The 15,031-nt window shown below is 42.3% G+C and overlaps 1 protein-coding gene across 1 annotated transcript in view; it reads right to left on the minus strand.

Moving 5' to 3' along the window:
* LOC139335431 (MAM domain-containing glycosylphosphatidylinositol anchor protein 1) overlaps nucleotides 1-15,031 on the minus strand; it is a 168,831-nt gene that overhangs the window by 36,658 nt on the left and 117,142 nt on the right. The window contains exons 7-11 of the mRNA XM_070969035.1: nucleotides 12,452-12,721; nucleotides 10,222-10,551; nucleotides 9,238-9,537; nucleotides 3,452-3,718; nucleotides 3,134-3,282 (exon numbers count right to left, since the gene is read on the minus strand). Of these exons, the coding sequence (XP_070825136.1) occupies nucleotides 3,134-3,282; nucleotides 3,452-3,718; nucleotides 9,238-9,537; nucleotides 10,222-10,551; nucleotides 12,452-12,721 (1,316 nt within the window). The remainder of the gene's footprint in view (nucleotides 1-3,133; nucleotides 3,283-3,451; nucleotides 3,719-9,237; nucleotides 9,538-10,221; nucleotides 10,552-12,451; nucleotides 12,722-15,031) is intronic.

A 15,031-nucleotide genomic window follows, 5' to 3' on the forward strand; every position in this document is an offset into this window, starting at 1 on the left:
CAGGTATGGACCCACATGCAAATACACATGAATTATAGGCCATTCATATTTACATACATAAAAGGACAAAGACTCATAAATATACACAAACTCACGTGAGAAACAGACAGCAATAAAGTGCAAAAGTGAAAGCAAAAGGACACAAATGTTGTAGCTGCATGTTCAGACCTTCAGTGAAGAGCACTGCTCTATATGAACTGATGATCTGAATCTTCTTTTATTCCCCTCTGTGTCTGCATGTCTCCCCCGAGAGCCCCTACATCTTTTTGTGTTAAGAAGATAGACTGTCAAGGCGTTAAGAGGATGAGCTGGAGAAAGTGTTGCAGAAATAGATGGGTTGTGAAATTGAGATGGTATTACATTTGAATGTTCTCCTACTCTATTTAATAGTCGAGAGGACCAGTGAGATTTGCTGTTTTTCTTTAATTTGCATCTGATTTCTCTCTTTCGCACCCTTTCATTCCCTTCTTTGCTCACTCTCACCCTCTGCTCTCGATTCCCCCCTCCCATCTCTTGTGTGTTGCTCTCTCGTGCGCACACAAAAACATGCAGGTAAAAAACCTTGAAATTAAATTAAACTTTAACAACATTAAAGACGTCCTAAACTGCCACTTAATGCAACTCATTATTTTAACACCATCAGCATAACAACTCACTGCGACTATTTATCAGTGCTCTTTCAGTTGCCACGGTTCACACAACATTAAATGCCATTAAGTGTGCGCTTATAACACCCTACCTCAGAGCCGGAGGGGAGGGAGGGGAAGCGGGAGAGAGGGAGAGAGGAGAACAAGTGGAAGCTAGGAGTACTGAGAGATGACAAAGAAACAGGAAGGAATGATGAATCAGAACAGAAGAGTTGATTTGTGTGTGATGAAGACAGAGAGATATTGGTAGGACAGAGGACAAAAGTAGAGTGAGAGTCTTTATAGAGCTCAAGCATGCAATCAAATGTGCATCTTCGGAAGGCCAGTGCTCATTATCTAGAGTCTTTCTTAATGAGGTAAGCTGCCAGGTCTTAAAGTAGGAGTGGAATTAGCTATTCATCCGCACAAAAGCAAGCTGGCAGACACTACACTCCCTCTGTTTCAGTCTCTCTCTCTCACACACACACACACACACACACACACACACACACACACACACACACACACACACACACACACACACACACACACACACACACACACACACCAATCCCCAGCCAGTTGTGTATAATTCACTATTATCCTTCCTGTCTTCTGACTCAAGGCCAGTAATCTATGAATAGATGTTTGAAACAAAACAAGAAGCTGCCCGAGGATGCGCTCCTCTTGTGGACAAAGGTTTCCAACTTCAGATCGGGGCCCCCTAAGACGTTCTCCACAACTGTTAGGAGGTTTGGTTGAGGTGAGAAACAAAGCCGATGAGTTTCTGGAGGATATAAATCTCAAAATCTAAAAATCAGTCTTGTTCATTACTGGTAGCATGAGTAGGTTTTCAGATGCTGTAATTATTCGTGTGCACTTGTGCCATTTAAAATGTATGCATAACGTCCCCCTGAGCATATCTAGCTAGTTCACTGGTTTAAAATCAAATAAAGCATAACGTAAGTGTTGAGGTTTAAGAGGTTATTCCAGTACGTGCGAATCGAAATTCATGTTTGTGACTGCAAGGTCAATTTAACACCCCTCCCAAGGTTGTGAAAATGAAGTCACGTCAATGCAAAGTCAATCATCCGAGGACAAGATAAAACATGAAAATACCATTAAAAATGGTTCTCTTTTAGCTGTCTCTGGACTGAATTCTGGTGAGATGTTGGCAGTGGAGGGCTGGTCTAACAACATCAGATGTAAACACATTATAGTCTGGCTGGCACTCAAAGCTAAAATCTTGCTGCGACAGTGAAGTAAGTTGAAATGCCGGTCAGCCATTGTAACCTTAGTTCTGTGAACACAGGCGCAGTCCTTTAATGGGCTATTTAGAGCTGCCCACTCATCTTCACATCTCTGGACACCAGGACGTGGACAATGTCTTTGTTTGATAAAACTAAATGATGTGAACTGACTAGTAAAGGGGATGTGATGCTGTCAATGAAAAGGGTGTAACAAGAGGCGAGCTAATGTAAGAGGTGAAAGGGAGGAAAAACTGAAGAATAGACATCTGTAAGGTTGATTTTTAAAAATCTGACAATTTGCCTGTATTTATTTTTAACATTGACACTGACAGGTGACATTTGGATGAACAAAATTCAAACATCCAAGTGAAAATGAGATTATAAGCATACAAAATAAAAGAAATGCTGTGCAAAGATTCTGTTTTAGTTTCTTTACTTACGTTGCTGCATAATAAGAATTTCGTTTGTGTTTGCTCTCTTTTTTATCCACTTTGTTTTACTGAAAGCATCGCTCGCTGAGCCCTGTTTACTGCGAATAGCAGAGAACAGTGTCTTCTTGGAAAAAACAACTTCCCCATGCACGAGAACATGAAATCTGGGTAAGAATTACATCAGCATGACCAGTTTTTTTAAAAGAAACTGGGTTATTTTCCAGTAAAAACTGAAAAAGCACCCCAAACTAGAAGCCTTAGAAATGGAGGAGAGGAGAGGAGAGGAGAGGAGAGGAGAGGAGAGGAGAGGAGAGGAGAGGAGAGGAGAGGAGACGAGACGAGACGAGACGAGACGAGACGAGAGGAGAGGAGAGGAGACGAGAGGAGAGGAGACGAGAGGTGGCTGTGGCATTGTTGTAATTCAGCGCAGGTCTCTATTGATTGACTACACACGCCTGACACTGCCCAAGCTCATGAAGACCATGTTTATTTACCATGCACACTTCACTGCATACGGACTTGTGCGTATGTGTGTTCTTGTCAATACAAGATGTGAGCCTATTCAGTCAGGGTGATACCAAACTTGCAAACAAAAGCGGGTGAACAAAATGTGTGTCTTTGTGTCAGCCAATCAATGTCAGTCTTTTAAGTATTTGTTAAACAAAGTCGGTGAGTTCCTGTTTGTCAAGCCATGTACCTGCCCTGTCCTCTCGATGCGTATACCACAGCCAGTACACGCATGTGTGTGTGCATGTTTTTTCACTTTGAGCTGTGCATGCGTACCCATGCTTTCACAGGCTTTTGTGCGTGTGTAGGAGTGCTTTACCTTTCGGACATTAACCCAGTAGCCTATGATACGGTCTGTGGCCTCGGGATCTTTCTGGGTCCACTGCAGGTTGTAGGAGTAGTTGTTTCCTTTCAGGATTCGGACTGGGTTGGGTGTGTCAAAGTAGAACTCGGCATTGTATGGTTGTGCTGTGGGATGGGGGGGGGGGGCAAAATGCCACAGATAAATGACACCACAGAAGGTAACTGCCCCATGTTTAATATGAATATAAGATGGGAGAATTAACAGTAGACAGACAGTTGTGACCTCTTTTCCACAAACAGACAACAAAGCACTGTCTCATGTCTGCTCACTCACCAGAGACATTAAATGTGCATGTTGATGTTCCTGCACTATTGCTGACTCGGCACTCATAGGAGCCATTGTTGGTGGGTTCCAGCTTGAACTTCAGCTCCGGCGTCTCCTTCAGGTCTGGCATGGGCATGCGGATGAAGTCGCCATTACGGAACCAGCGGATGTCTGTTAGGCGTGGCGGGTTTGACCGCAGGACTGTGCACCTCAGGGTCACCATTTGATAGTTCCTCGAGCGCACATCCTGGAAGACTGGGTCCAGTATGGGAGGATCTGTGAAGATGAAAAAACTGTGAGTTGTAGCCAATTTAAAGCATTGTTTAATCTGCCATGGCAATTAATATAAGGATATGAGGTGCAGAAGCAAAAGAAGGTCACAACATATGTGGAAAATATAATTTTAATATATTTGTGTGCTTTTCAATGTATTTATTTTAAAGGGAAATTTAATTATTTCTGAACAATGAAAATGTTTTGTTATATAGTAAGTGAATATAGCACATGCTATGTTTTATCCATGATGATACCAGGACAGTTACATGTGTGAAACACCCAGGATCAGTTCTCTGCAGTCCTTCTTCAGCACTGGACAGATCAGAACAATTTCTAAATCTCTGGATTCTGGGTTTCAGCAAATTATCCACTTTTATACTTGTGAATTACAATACCTTTTCTCACATGCTCCCGTACACCGACTGTACAACATATTAGGAACACTTACTTTGTGATTAAGCATAATGATGAGGTGAATCCATGTAAAACCCATTACGCCTAATCGTTTTCCATTTTAAAATTCATTTCCATCATAAAGGGGGAGATGGAGATAACTGAGGCAGAAAAGTTTGAGAGGGAATTTTAAGCTCAGAGATGTGGACAATGCAAAATGTGCTGCAGCGGTGTACATACATCACCGTCATCCAACTCTCATTTTCTCTGCCTAGTCATCTCTTTGTTCTCCGCCGTGTAAATTTCCTCACAGCATCAGAAAACATTAGTTTTGACAAATCATCCGACACAAAGCAACTGTTATTACCGCAGGGAATCAGGCATTTCTGTGAGGCACAATCCCATCCCTGCTGTTAACCTATCCTAACCAGCTGTAATTAACCTGTCAGCAGCAATGTGTGGCTCTGAGGTTAATGACTGACTAGCTGCTGTTGCCCGGGGGTCAGCCAGGACACAACACAGCCAAATGACTCACCAGTCAGCTAGTTCACCCCTGGCTAATCATGTAGATGATAGACAAGATGCTAATAATGGTATTGTTGCACTAATGGTGATGAGATCTGGTGTTAAGGCCCCCAGAGTTGAGGCAGCATGACTAGAGTCCCTTATGAATCAAGTTTATCAGACACAGATGTGTAATTACAGCCTAAACGATGTTATGCCTGTAATTTAGACAGATAGGACCATGGATGAGCTACACTAAGCAGGAGAGACAGAGACAGACAGAAAGATAGCATAAGAATCAGGGACTGAAGCAGAGAGAGATGCTCGTACTGTGCTCTTAATTGCATTTAACCTACATAAAAGGTGCTATAAAAATAAAGTCTGATTAATTCATACTTGCTATCCTTTTCAAATGAGATGAAGCTCAGTGTCACTGTCATTGTTAGGAGACAACCACAAAATGGCTTACACATTTTTACATAATTAAAGTCTATTTTTTAGCATAGGCACAGATATACACAGCCAAGCCAAATCCACAGTTTACCATTCTGGGCTTGCACTCCAGTCAAAGGAACATGAGTACGCACCTGCATGCTAAAAAGACTGGAAACTACCATAACATTTAACTTCTCAGCTATGTGTTGCCTGTTTGTTTTTAGTCTAGCCTCCAAGCACGGAGACGCAACATATATACCGCTGTCTTCTGCAGAATCTAAATTGCCATTCACTGCTTTGACCTCTTGAAATGACTGCGTTACCTAAACTTCCTGAGGGATGGCTGTCAAAGGTCATAGTGTAATCCTATGGACTGATTAGTGTATAGTCACATACCCTGCCCCTGCTTATAAACACACATATGCATACTGATGGCTATCTGACTTTGGAATCAGGTAGCAAGGGTAAAAAAAAAAAAAGCAGGCAAACTCTAGAGTGATAGATGTAGAGAGGAGGGAGGGAAAGAGGAGGAGGTGTGTTGTGAGCTGGTTTGTGAGCAGTTTATGAATCATTCTATCCCCAGCAGAATTTGGTTATTACAATCCCTCACCTGGCCTTTCCCTACTTGGCCATTTCAACAATTATGTAAGTTTCGTAACAGTATGTGTCACTTTCGCAAGTCTTGGGGTTGCTTCAATTTCTAATCCAACTTTTCCAATTCTCTGGAGCTTTGTTTTTGCATTTCTTTGCTACTCATTCAGGACTCACAGCACCACAATGCAATGCTTCATAGTCAGAAGACCATAATCCATGTAAGCACACCATCGCTATCTGTCTTATTGAATGCAAAATGGATTCCATCCGGGAACGCAACACTGACCAAGCCAAACATTTACATTACACAAAGAGAAAATCAATTTACATGAGACTGTGAGAGGGGGGAGGTGAGTGAGGGTGAGGTAAGGTGGGATGAAGGAGAGAAACAGCTCTTAAAGGAAAAGACAATGAAGAAGACAAATGACAGGGAAAGTGCGGTGTGAAAGTGAGAGAAGTCAATGATTGAGTATGGGAGCTGGGGAGAGAATGAGAGAATGCAGGATGCAGAAAGGGAATGACAAGACAGAGAGAGGTCCTCTCTCATGGCCAGCAGTTAGCTGATTGATGATGATGAGAATGGCAATGAGGAAGAACAGCCACCTCTCGCGGAAGGAAAGTGGGCAAGTAAAGAAGGGATACAAGGCGAACAGAGGAAGTGGGAGAGGCGAGTGTGGCAAGAATCTGCGTATCCACTTTATTATATCTGCCATAAAAAATGATGGCATACTTTCCTCACATCGATCAACAGTGCTAAATGGAAGGAGGCAAAACAAGCCTGATAAAGTAAACAAATGAAGTAAAATGGAAGCAAGACGAGAGCCAGGATCTGTTTGTCCACAGTTGGCTGTAGCTAAGCAGTAATATCTCCTCTTTTAGGGTGTTTCTCTATGTGCCCGCCTGGATCTCTCTTTTTCATCTTTTTTGCATCCCAATCATTCAAATCTTTATCTCAACACCTCACCATGCCCTTTCTCCTCCATCCCTAACCCTGCTTTCCTGTTTGAAGCGCTCCCCCTTTCTCTCCCTCGGCCCTGCTCATGTATCTGTGTCATCTCTGTTTCTTTCCCTGTCCAGAGTGGGGTGGCCACCTGGTCCATTAATCAGACTTGGCCAGTGTGGACAGCAGAGCTCACAGAGTTTTGCCCTTCCGCCCCGCCTGCATTAGCAAGCCCTGTAAATCCTTCTTGAAGAGAGGAGAAGGGAGGAGAGGAGAGGAGAGGAGAGGAGAGGAGAGGAGAGGAGAGGAGAGGAGAGGAGAGGAGAGGAGAGGAGAGGAGAAGAAACTGATTTAAATGTGTTTTTATCAAGTATGTCAGAATGGGAAATTGGTCCTACCAGGCCCATTATTCTCAGACAAACAAATAGTTGGTTCCATTTTGAAATGTAACTTTTTTTTTTTCTTGAAATTCGATAAAAACTGAAGTCGCTGATTTTTTCCAGGATATGCTTTTAATTGCTCTGTCCACCAATATAAAAAGGTCTCTCTCTTGCAGTTTTGCTTGCCCTGACTTTCTGTAAGAAATCAGATAAAATGCATTGTCCTGGCTAAAAGTAGGACCAAAACATCAGTCGATCTGAATTTGGGCTGAAGATGGACACTACTCTAAAGTGCTTGATAAATACAGACCTCTTTTTTCCTCTCTTTTTGAACCATTTGTACTTGTATGTGCTTTAGATGCACTTGTCTTGTTTTTGGTATCCTCATATTTTTCTAATATCTTGTAAATTTCATCACTTTAATTAATAGTAGCCTTTTAACTTGACCGTGTACGCAGGGCACACTGGGAGAGTGCTGAAAGGGTTGAATTGAATACTGATTTCTTGTTAACATAAATTCACTTAATTAAAACAAGCACTTGCCAATGCAATGATACACTGCTGTGCAAGTTTCGTCCAAAAACAGTACATTAGTGACTCCTCTAGAAACATTTTAAACTAGTGAACGTTTCGCTGAGTTTTAAGTAAGTTATTAAACACTATGGATGCAGAAACAGCAGGATGATGCCCTTAAATTCCTCAGTTCAGAACCTATGAAGCCTTTTAGAGGCTAGCAATTTCAATACTGGATTTTGGTCTCCTCAATTGTGGTGTCATGGAGAAGCTCAGGCTCAACCAATTACCCTCTGTAAGGATTATTTTCTATAGGTTATTATGTTTGATTTTACTCTCTGGTTCCACTGCGCTACAAGAATAACAACACTTTCACTCAAGGAAAATTCAGCAGGCGACCCTGTGTTACAGCTGCTGATAACAACTTCTATGGTGTGCTGATTTTACCAACTGGGTGTGCCAACATTGTATGTGTAACCTCCTGCTACCCATACATATTATTTTTCCTTGGAAGCAAAAGCAATTGGATTTTGTTAGAAAATACAAGGAAAAGTGACGGACGGGTGCTCAAAACCAGCAACTGCACGGCAGGCACATGCAGCTCTGGGTGACAAATGATTTTATATGGTTTGATGAAGCATGAATAAGGAATCCTGAAGTATAGTTTGCAGAAAAATCTAAATCAGATTTGTATTTCACATTATGCTCTCTCCACCTGTTCAGTTTCAACAGTGCACAGGCAGATGAGCCAGAGTCAGACGTGCCATTGCTCAGCACAATTCAAGAAAGTTGGTACTCATGGAGCAGAGGAGGGGGTATTGAAGTTTTTAATTTAGCAAGTTGGTACTCATGGGCAGAGAGGGTATTGAAATTATGTGTTACTTTAGCAAGCCAGATCCTATTCCTTTCTAAGACGGCCACTGGAGTTGCGCAAGGGGGGTAGGTTTAGCAAAAACAGCGTTTAAGGCATAAAGGTGTGTCCTCCTTTCCTTTCAGTCTCATTTTTTACACTCTGTACATTACCATCCATTTCCCTATCTGTCTTAAGGGTACAATGTTTCGTGCAAAGTGTGAAGATCATGCCATTGTTGAGGGTGGGAAAGAAAGAAAGAAAGAAAGAAAGAAAGAAAGAAAGAAAGAAAGAAAGAAAGAAAGAAAGAAAGAAAGAAAGAAAGAACTGCAGACTGCAGTGTTTTAATGGATCTCTGATATTACCATAGCAACAAATACACACTGTTTATGGCCTGTGGAGGTCTACACAAAGGTAGCATTGCACCTTCTATACTTTCATCAAGCATGATGCCAACCAAACATTTTCTCTCTACTGGTGCTACCATTGTTGCTGTTAATATCTTCTACCTGCTGTAATCTTTACACTTAAATACTTCATCTTACACATTTGTTCCTGTTGTGAGATTCCGTGTTTCTGTTTTATATTACTTTTGTTTTATTTTCTTAAATAATGCATTTTTCTTTGTACTGCTGATATTACTACTTCTATTACTGTTTGCTGCTAACATTGCCCTGGGATCATTAAAGTTTCATATTATTCTGTCTGATCTTAGTAATAGACGAGCTGCAGCGATAATAGCATTTGAAGGCAGTTGTAACAATCTGGACTTATTTACAGGAAACTGCACGGCAAGAGATGGCATGAGTCCTCTGAACAAATAACCCCGTCCTTCAGTTGCTTGATCTAAACAGTGACGTTGTAGGCTGTTGTCGTGAGTCTGAGTGAACATGATCTGATCCATACTTACACTGCACATTGAGTTGAACCTGTGCTTCTCTGCGTTTGATGTTGAGGCCGTTGTAAGGGGCAGTCTGGCACCGGTACAGCCCCATCATGTCCCGGCTGACGTTCTTTAGCCTCAAGCGGCCATCGGGCGTCTCCACCAATGTCTTTCCTGCTGGCATTAGCAGGTCCTTTTCTGTTCGTGACCACAGTATAGGTGGACGTGGTTTGCCATCTACTACCAAGCACACCAGCTCCGCGTTACCTCCCTCTCGGACACTGACCACCTGACCTCCTGGTGGAACCGACAGCACTGGAGGAGAGACTGGAGTAGGAGGCCAGCATACAAACAGACATAAATAATGTATTTGAAAAGACATACTGATCTTGGATTAAATAGATAAGAATTTTCATTCATTTCATACTATTATTCAAATATAAATACATTTTTATGTACAGTAAGATAAAGCAAAAACCTGAAGAAATGTTATCTGAGATATTTGGTTTCACTTTCAAATTTCTAAATTGTCAAGTTAAATGAATAAATGCCTCAGTGCAAGAGATCAGGAGGTGGACATGACTTAAAAATTGCAGATGTTGTGAACAGAGCAATTGAATAACAGAATCAGATGGAGAATAAAAAAGGTTTGAAAGAAAGTGGCATTTAGTGCTCTGTATTAAGCGCGGACATTATGGTTAACCGCAGATGACGAACATGCACACACACACACACACACACACACACACACATAAATAGTTAACTATAATTCTCAAATTTTCTGTGTAGCACCAGCTGAGCAACAAGCAGGTAAGCTGCATGAAGTAACAGATAATTACAGAGAATACCATTTTAAAGTTGTTACCTTTTGTTCAGAATTCCTATACTAAAAGCCTTATATTGTATATTGTATACATTAGGCAAATACTACAGAGTGCAATACTTTGCTTAGAAACTCATGGTAATTTGTCTCAGTCTGAGAGAGATGTGAAATAAAAAGGAAAACCTCACCACTGTTCTGAGAGATGTTGACATCCACACGGAGCTCCGGCACCCGGCTCCCTGGGAAGTTCGCCACACAGCTGTAGGTAGCCAAATCTCTGAACTTCATGTCTACAATCTCCAGGCTGCTGGTGCCTGGTGCCATGTCTGGGTCACTGCGTAGCAGGATCAGGCTATCCGAGTTGAAGACAGGTGCACCATTCTTGTACCAGGTGTAGTTGACCTTGTCCTGTGGTGTGGCATCAACGTGGCAAGACAGCTTGAGGTCCCGACCCATTTGGATGGTCTCGCTGTCCTTGTTGGAGTCAGGTGTAATCTGGAAGGTCAGGTTGCTCATTGCTGTGTGTGATGGTAGTGGGGTGTAGAGGAGGAGAGAAGAAAGGGTTAAATAGATGATACAGCGTGAGAGATGTGCTGTGGGAAAAGACCCAAACGCCTTTAAAGCAACCAATAAAGAAAAACACAATGTTATTATAAATGTATAACTTACTTAAACCTAATCTCTGAACTCTCAAAATAAACACAAAGAAGAAAATAACTCAAACACATGCATTTGCAATATGTGTGAACAAGCATACAAAAAAGGGTAATAGGCCAAAATTATCATGTATGTTATCAGTCTCTTATCCACAATACAACCTTTGTTTGTTTTATTTTGAAAGTCTACCTTGGGAACACATATCTATATATGTCATGCCAATAAAATTTGTTGAGATTAGTTGAATAAAAAATAAATTTAAATTTGACAAAAGAGAATGAAAACAAATTTGAGAAATGACATCAAAAGACAAAAAGAGTCACCACAGAATTGTGGGTGAGGGACGAGGAGAGAGTGAAAAGGCAATTAAAGTAAAAAAAAGTGGAGGGAGGAGGGGGAAGATGGCTAATGCAGGACCATAGATGAGTTTGCAACATAGTGTGTGAGGAATAAGAAGGGGGCAGAATGACAACGAGAAACCAAAAGAAAAAGGAAATTGAAGAAGAAAGAAAGAAAGAGAGAGAGGAAGAAGCAAATTGTGAAGGAGGGAGAGACAAAAGGAGCAAGATAGAGAATAAAATAACACTGGGACAAAGAGGAGGGGGGGAACAAAATCAAGGACAAAGAGTAACTCTCACACTGTCACATTTAATTTTCAGTTTCAAAGACTGCGTTTCCCCAACAGATTTCCATGTTGAATACAAAACAGCTCTCTGTTTCCCCACTAAGGCGAGAGACTTAGTAGGGAAACAGAGTCTCTCGGGGAGGAGAGCAAGGAGGAGAGGAGGGCTTGATTTAAACTCCTTTCCAGCCTGTTAACAAGATGCTTGGGTGGAGCCATGGATGTGAAGCAGTAACCATATGGTTAACATGATCCTGCAACTTTACCTGGTTAGAGTGGAGTGTGTGCACATGTGTGCACGCGTGTGTGCGTGCGTACGATGGGGGAGGCTGTGGCTGTGTGCATCCATGTGCATGCACAACCTTACTCACTTACTGAACACACACATGTGTGTGTGTGTGTGTGTGTGTGTGTGTGTGTGTGTGTGTGTGTGTGTGTGTGTGTGTGTGTGTGTGTGTGTGTGTGCATGTGTGTGTGTCTCATTTGCAGTCTTACCACCTGTGTTGGTGTGACAATGCGTTCATGCCCATTAAGCTAACAGGAGAAACCCATCCAGCATACGCTCTCTACAGTGTTAACTAACAGAAAAGACTGTCGCTAATTGCTTCCACTCCAGTCTAACTAATTGGAGTGAATAAAGATGATTAAAGGGGCTAAAAATAGCCGGAGGGGAGGGAGAATGGAAGGCTTCTGTTTTAACGGCACGGGAATTAGAAAAAGGGCGATACTTAACCCGCCTATTCTGACAAGATTCACATCAGCTCTCTGTAATGATGGATCAACTGCTCGTGTGTTGCACACCACACAGACACACACAGCACATGCACACATGAATGTATTTGCACTCTAAAGCTAGCAAGGACCGGACAGATGGCACTTCTTAAATGAAAACTAGGGTATGTTCAAGCAAATATTTTCAATCAAAAATTGGATACATTGTTTTTAGTTTCAAAGCTGTTGAAGTAGGAACCGAAATTTTTGATGGATGAGCGCAGCATAAATTATGTAAAGTGCGAACCAAGCACTTTGCACCCACCCAAAAATGCAGACACACACATACGGTACACCATCAACCTCAAGATATAATCTGCCACCCTGTGTCCCTCTGTCATCCGGGGATGAACACACACTGCACTTACTCCTGACAACGAGATTGACGTTCTTGCGAGCAGGGTTTCCTACGTTGTTGACAGCCGAGCAGTTGTAGAAGCCTGCGTCGGCCGGTGTGACGGCCCGCAAAATCAGTGTTGGGCCTCGCACTTGGGCACTAAGGGGGAGAGGACCCGGGTAACGCGACCACATCACTGTTGGGAAGGGGAAACCTGCGGTGACCTCACAGGTTAAGAGCACATCCTGTCCAGGATCCACCACCACTGTGTCGTTCACTGACAGCCGGATCATTGGGGGAGCTGGAGGGGGAGACACAGGGGAGGGAGAGACAAGAAAAGGATTAAATCACTTTCTCTGTTGTCACGTTGAACAGAACAATGTTGTTTTTCTTTGCAACTGTTGTAAAAGATTGGTGGGTTACAGATTTTGACACCTACAGATGTGGTAGCTGATGTGAACTGTCTCTCTGCGCCTGTAATATGTCGATTCAAATGCAGGCTTCCCAGCGGGATTGCAGGATGGTTACAGGATTTTGCATGTAAATGATGACATTATTCAAAAGTGAGAATGGTTATGTGCCAGGTTTCTGTGTCTGTTAATACGTGTATGTGCCTGCATTTAATATGCTTGTAATATAATCTTATTAAGGAAACAGAATTTTCCGACGAACTCAATGAATTTGATGTTCTGCACCTCTCATGCAAATCTTTATAAATCAGTGGTTTGAGCTACAGCTACTGGTTTTGCAACGTAGATGTGTTTACTGCACTTCCTTGCATTAGTGGCCAGGGAAATCAGGAAAACTGTCGCATTCAAGGACCGTACATAGACTGGTATAAATACATCTTGAGTACCAGTGGACTCCCAGATGCTCAGAACATCTTATGGACATTTCAAAGGAGGCAGTTGGAGCTGTCCAAGGAGGACTACTGCTTCTTTGTGTCCCAAGTCCCAAGTCCCATAGGCAAGACCTGATCCCCAACCAAATCAGCATGCAGCAGCTGTTTATAAGCTTTTTTTTTTGACTGCAAATATGATGTAGTAGAATGATAAGCGTAAATATGTGCCTGAGTGTATTTGTTTCTCATATTGTGTGTGTGTGTGTGTGTGTGTGTGTGTGTGTGTGTGCGTGTGTGTGTGTGTGTGTGTGTGTGTGTGTCAATGAGCCATTGTGATGTTTGAACTTCTAGCCTTTTTTCAGTTCACAGTAATCAGTAAAGCGAAGGCAATTTAAGTCCCTGCTCCCCTGCCGTCAGATCACTCATATCTTGTCCAAGTCATTTCCCTGTGCGTCATTTTCCAATGACTGACCTAACAGGAAAAGTACAGGATGACCCAAAATGCAACTGCAGTGGGGGGAAAAAAATCCTGTTGCCAGACAGAGATCGATTGGACCCCAGCACTTTCAAAATATGAAAAAGGGGAGAGCGCGTGCATGCGCGCGCGCACACACACGCACACACACACACACACACACACACACACACACACACACACACACACACACACACACACACACACACACACACACACACACACACTACCTGGTACAGCACTGAACAACTGACGAGGAGGGAGAGAATAAAAGACACAACTGAAGCGGAAAAGGGGAAAAGAGCCAAACGAAAAAAAAAGGATATTAATCATCTAGGAGGAGGTTTGGAGAGAGGTAGCAACAAAAAAACACCCACAGTGATAACAGCATGTACTGTATAGACGCACACACTGCTAACTACATGTGCTCGTACTGAAATGTGTAGATTGTTTTGACAATTGGATCCTCATAAGACAGATTTCTCACAATGTCTGTAAACCAGGAACTCCACTCACATACAGTGCAGTGCATATAAATACTCTATAAGAGCACAGTTAGGACTAAAGAAAGGACACGGGCATTGCTGCAGCTTTAAGTTTTTAGTTTTACTTTGAACAATCACCAGGAGCAGGTGGAAATGTCAGGAAACAACAGCTGATGAATGCCAGGTGTGCCAGCTGACGGCTCAGTTGCATCATTCAGGCTGTTGGTCTTTCATGTCGGTGCAAGTATATTTTCTTTTTCTTAATGAAATTCTGCTGTGTGGAGGCTTGTATATACATGACCTGTGCAGTGTCAATGAGTCTGTTTAATTCTACTTGCCATAGATGCAGTAGCGTAGGGTCGGTCACTCTCAGCAGGTAAATGTCCCTGGTGGCTGTGTGTATAACTGTGGCAGCTGTGAGCGGAGTTTTCCTGCTTGGTGTTCAGCAGATGTGTCAAATGACATGCTAGCTCTGTGATTTACTGAATGGTAAGTGTAACGAGTGGGTATAAGGTATTTCATAGTACTAAATTGGTCATAAAATGTGAAATTGTGCGGTCAGCAAACAAGCTTGCTAGTTGTTGTGCTAAAATAAACATTGATCATTCCTCTTCCTAACACAACACAGACTCAATGAGCTGCTTCCCTTGCCAGTTTCGTCAGTGTCTGACTCAGTTCACTTACATAAAGTTAAACCAGCACCGGGCAAAAATATCTCAAGACATTTGTGCTTACAGTTTGATGATTAATGGTCCAAAAATCAATATTTTTATACTGAGACAGAGTCAAATGTATGTGTGTTATGTGAGA

The sequence above is a fragment of the Chaetodon trifascialis genome, chromosome 1, assembly GCF_039877785.1.
Source record: "Chaetodon trifascialis isolate fChaTrf1 chromosome 1, fChaTrf1.hap1, whole genome shotgun sequence".
Lineage (NCBI taxonomy): Eukaryota > Metazoa > Chordata > Actinopteri > Chaetodontiformes > Chaetodontidae > Chaetodon > Chaetodon trifascialis.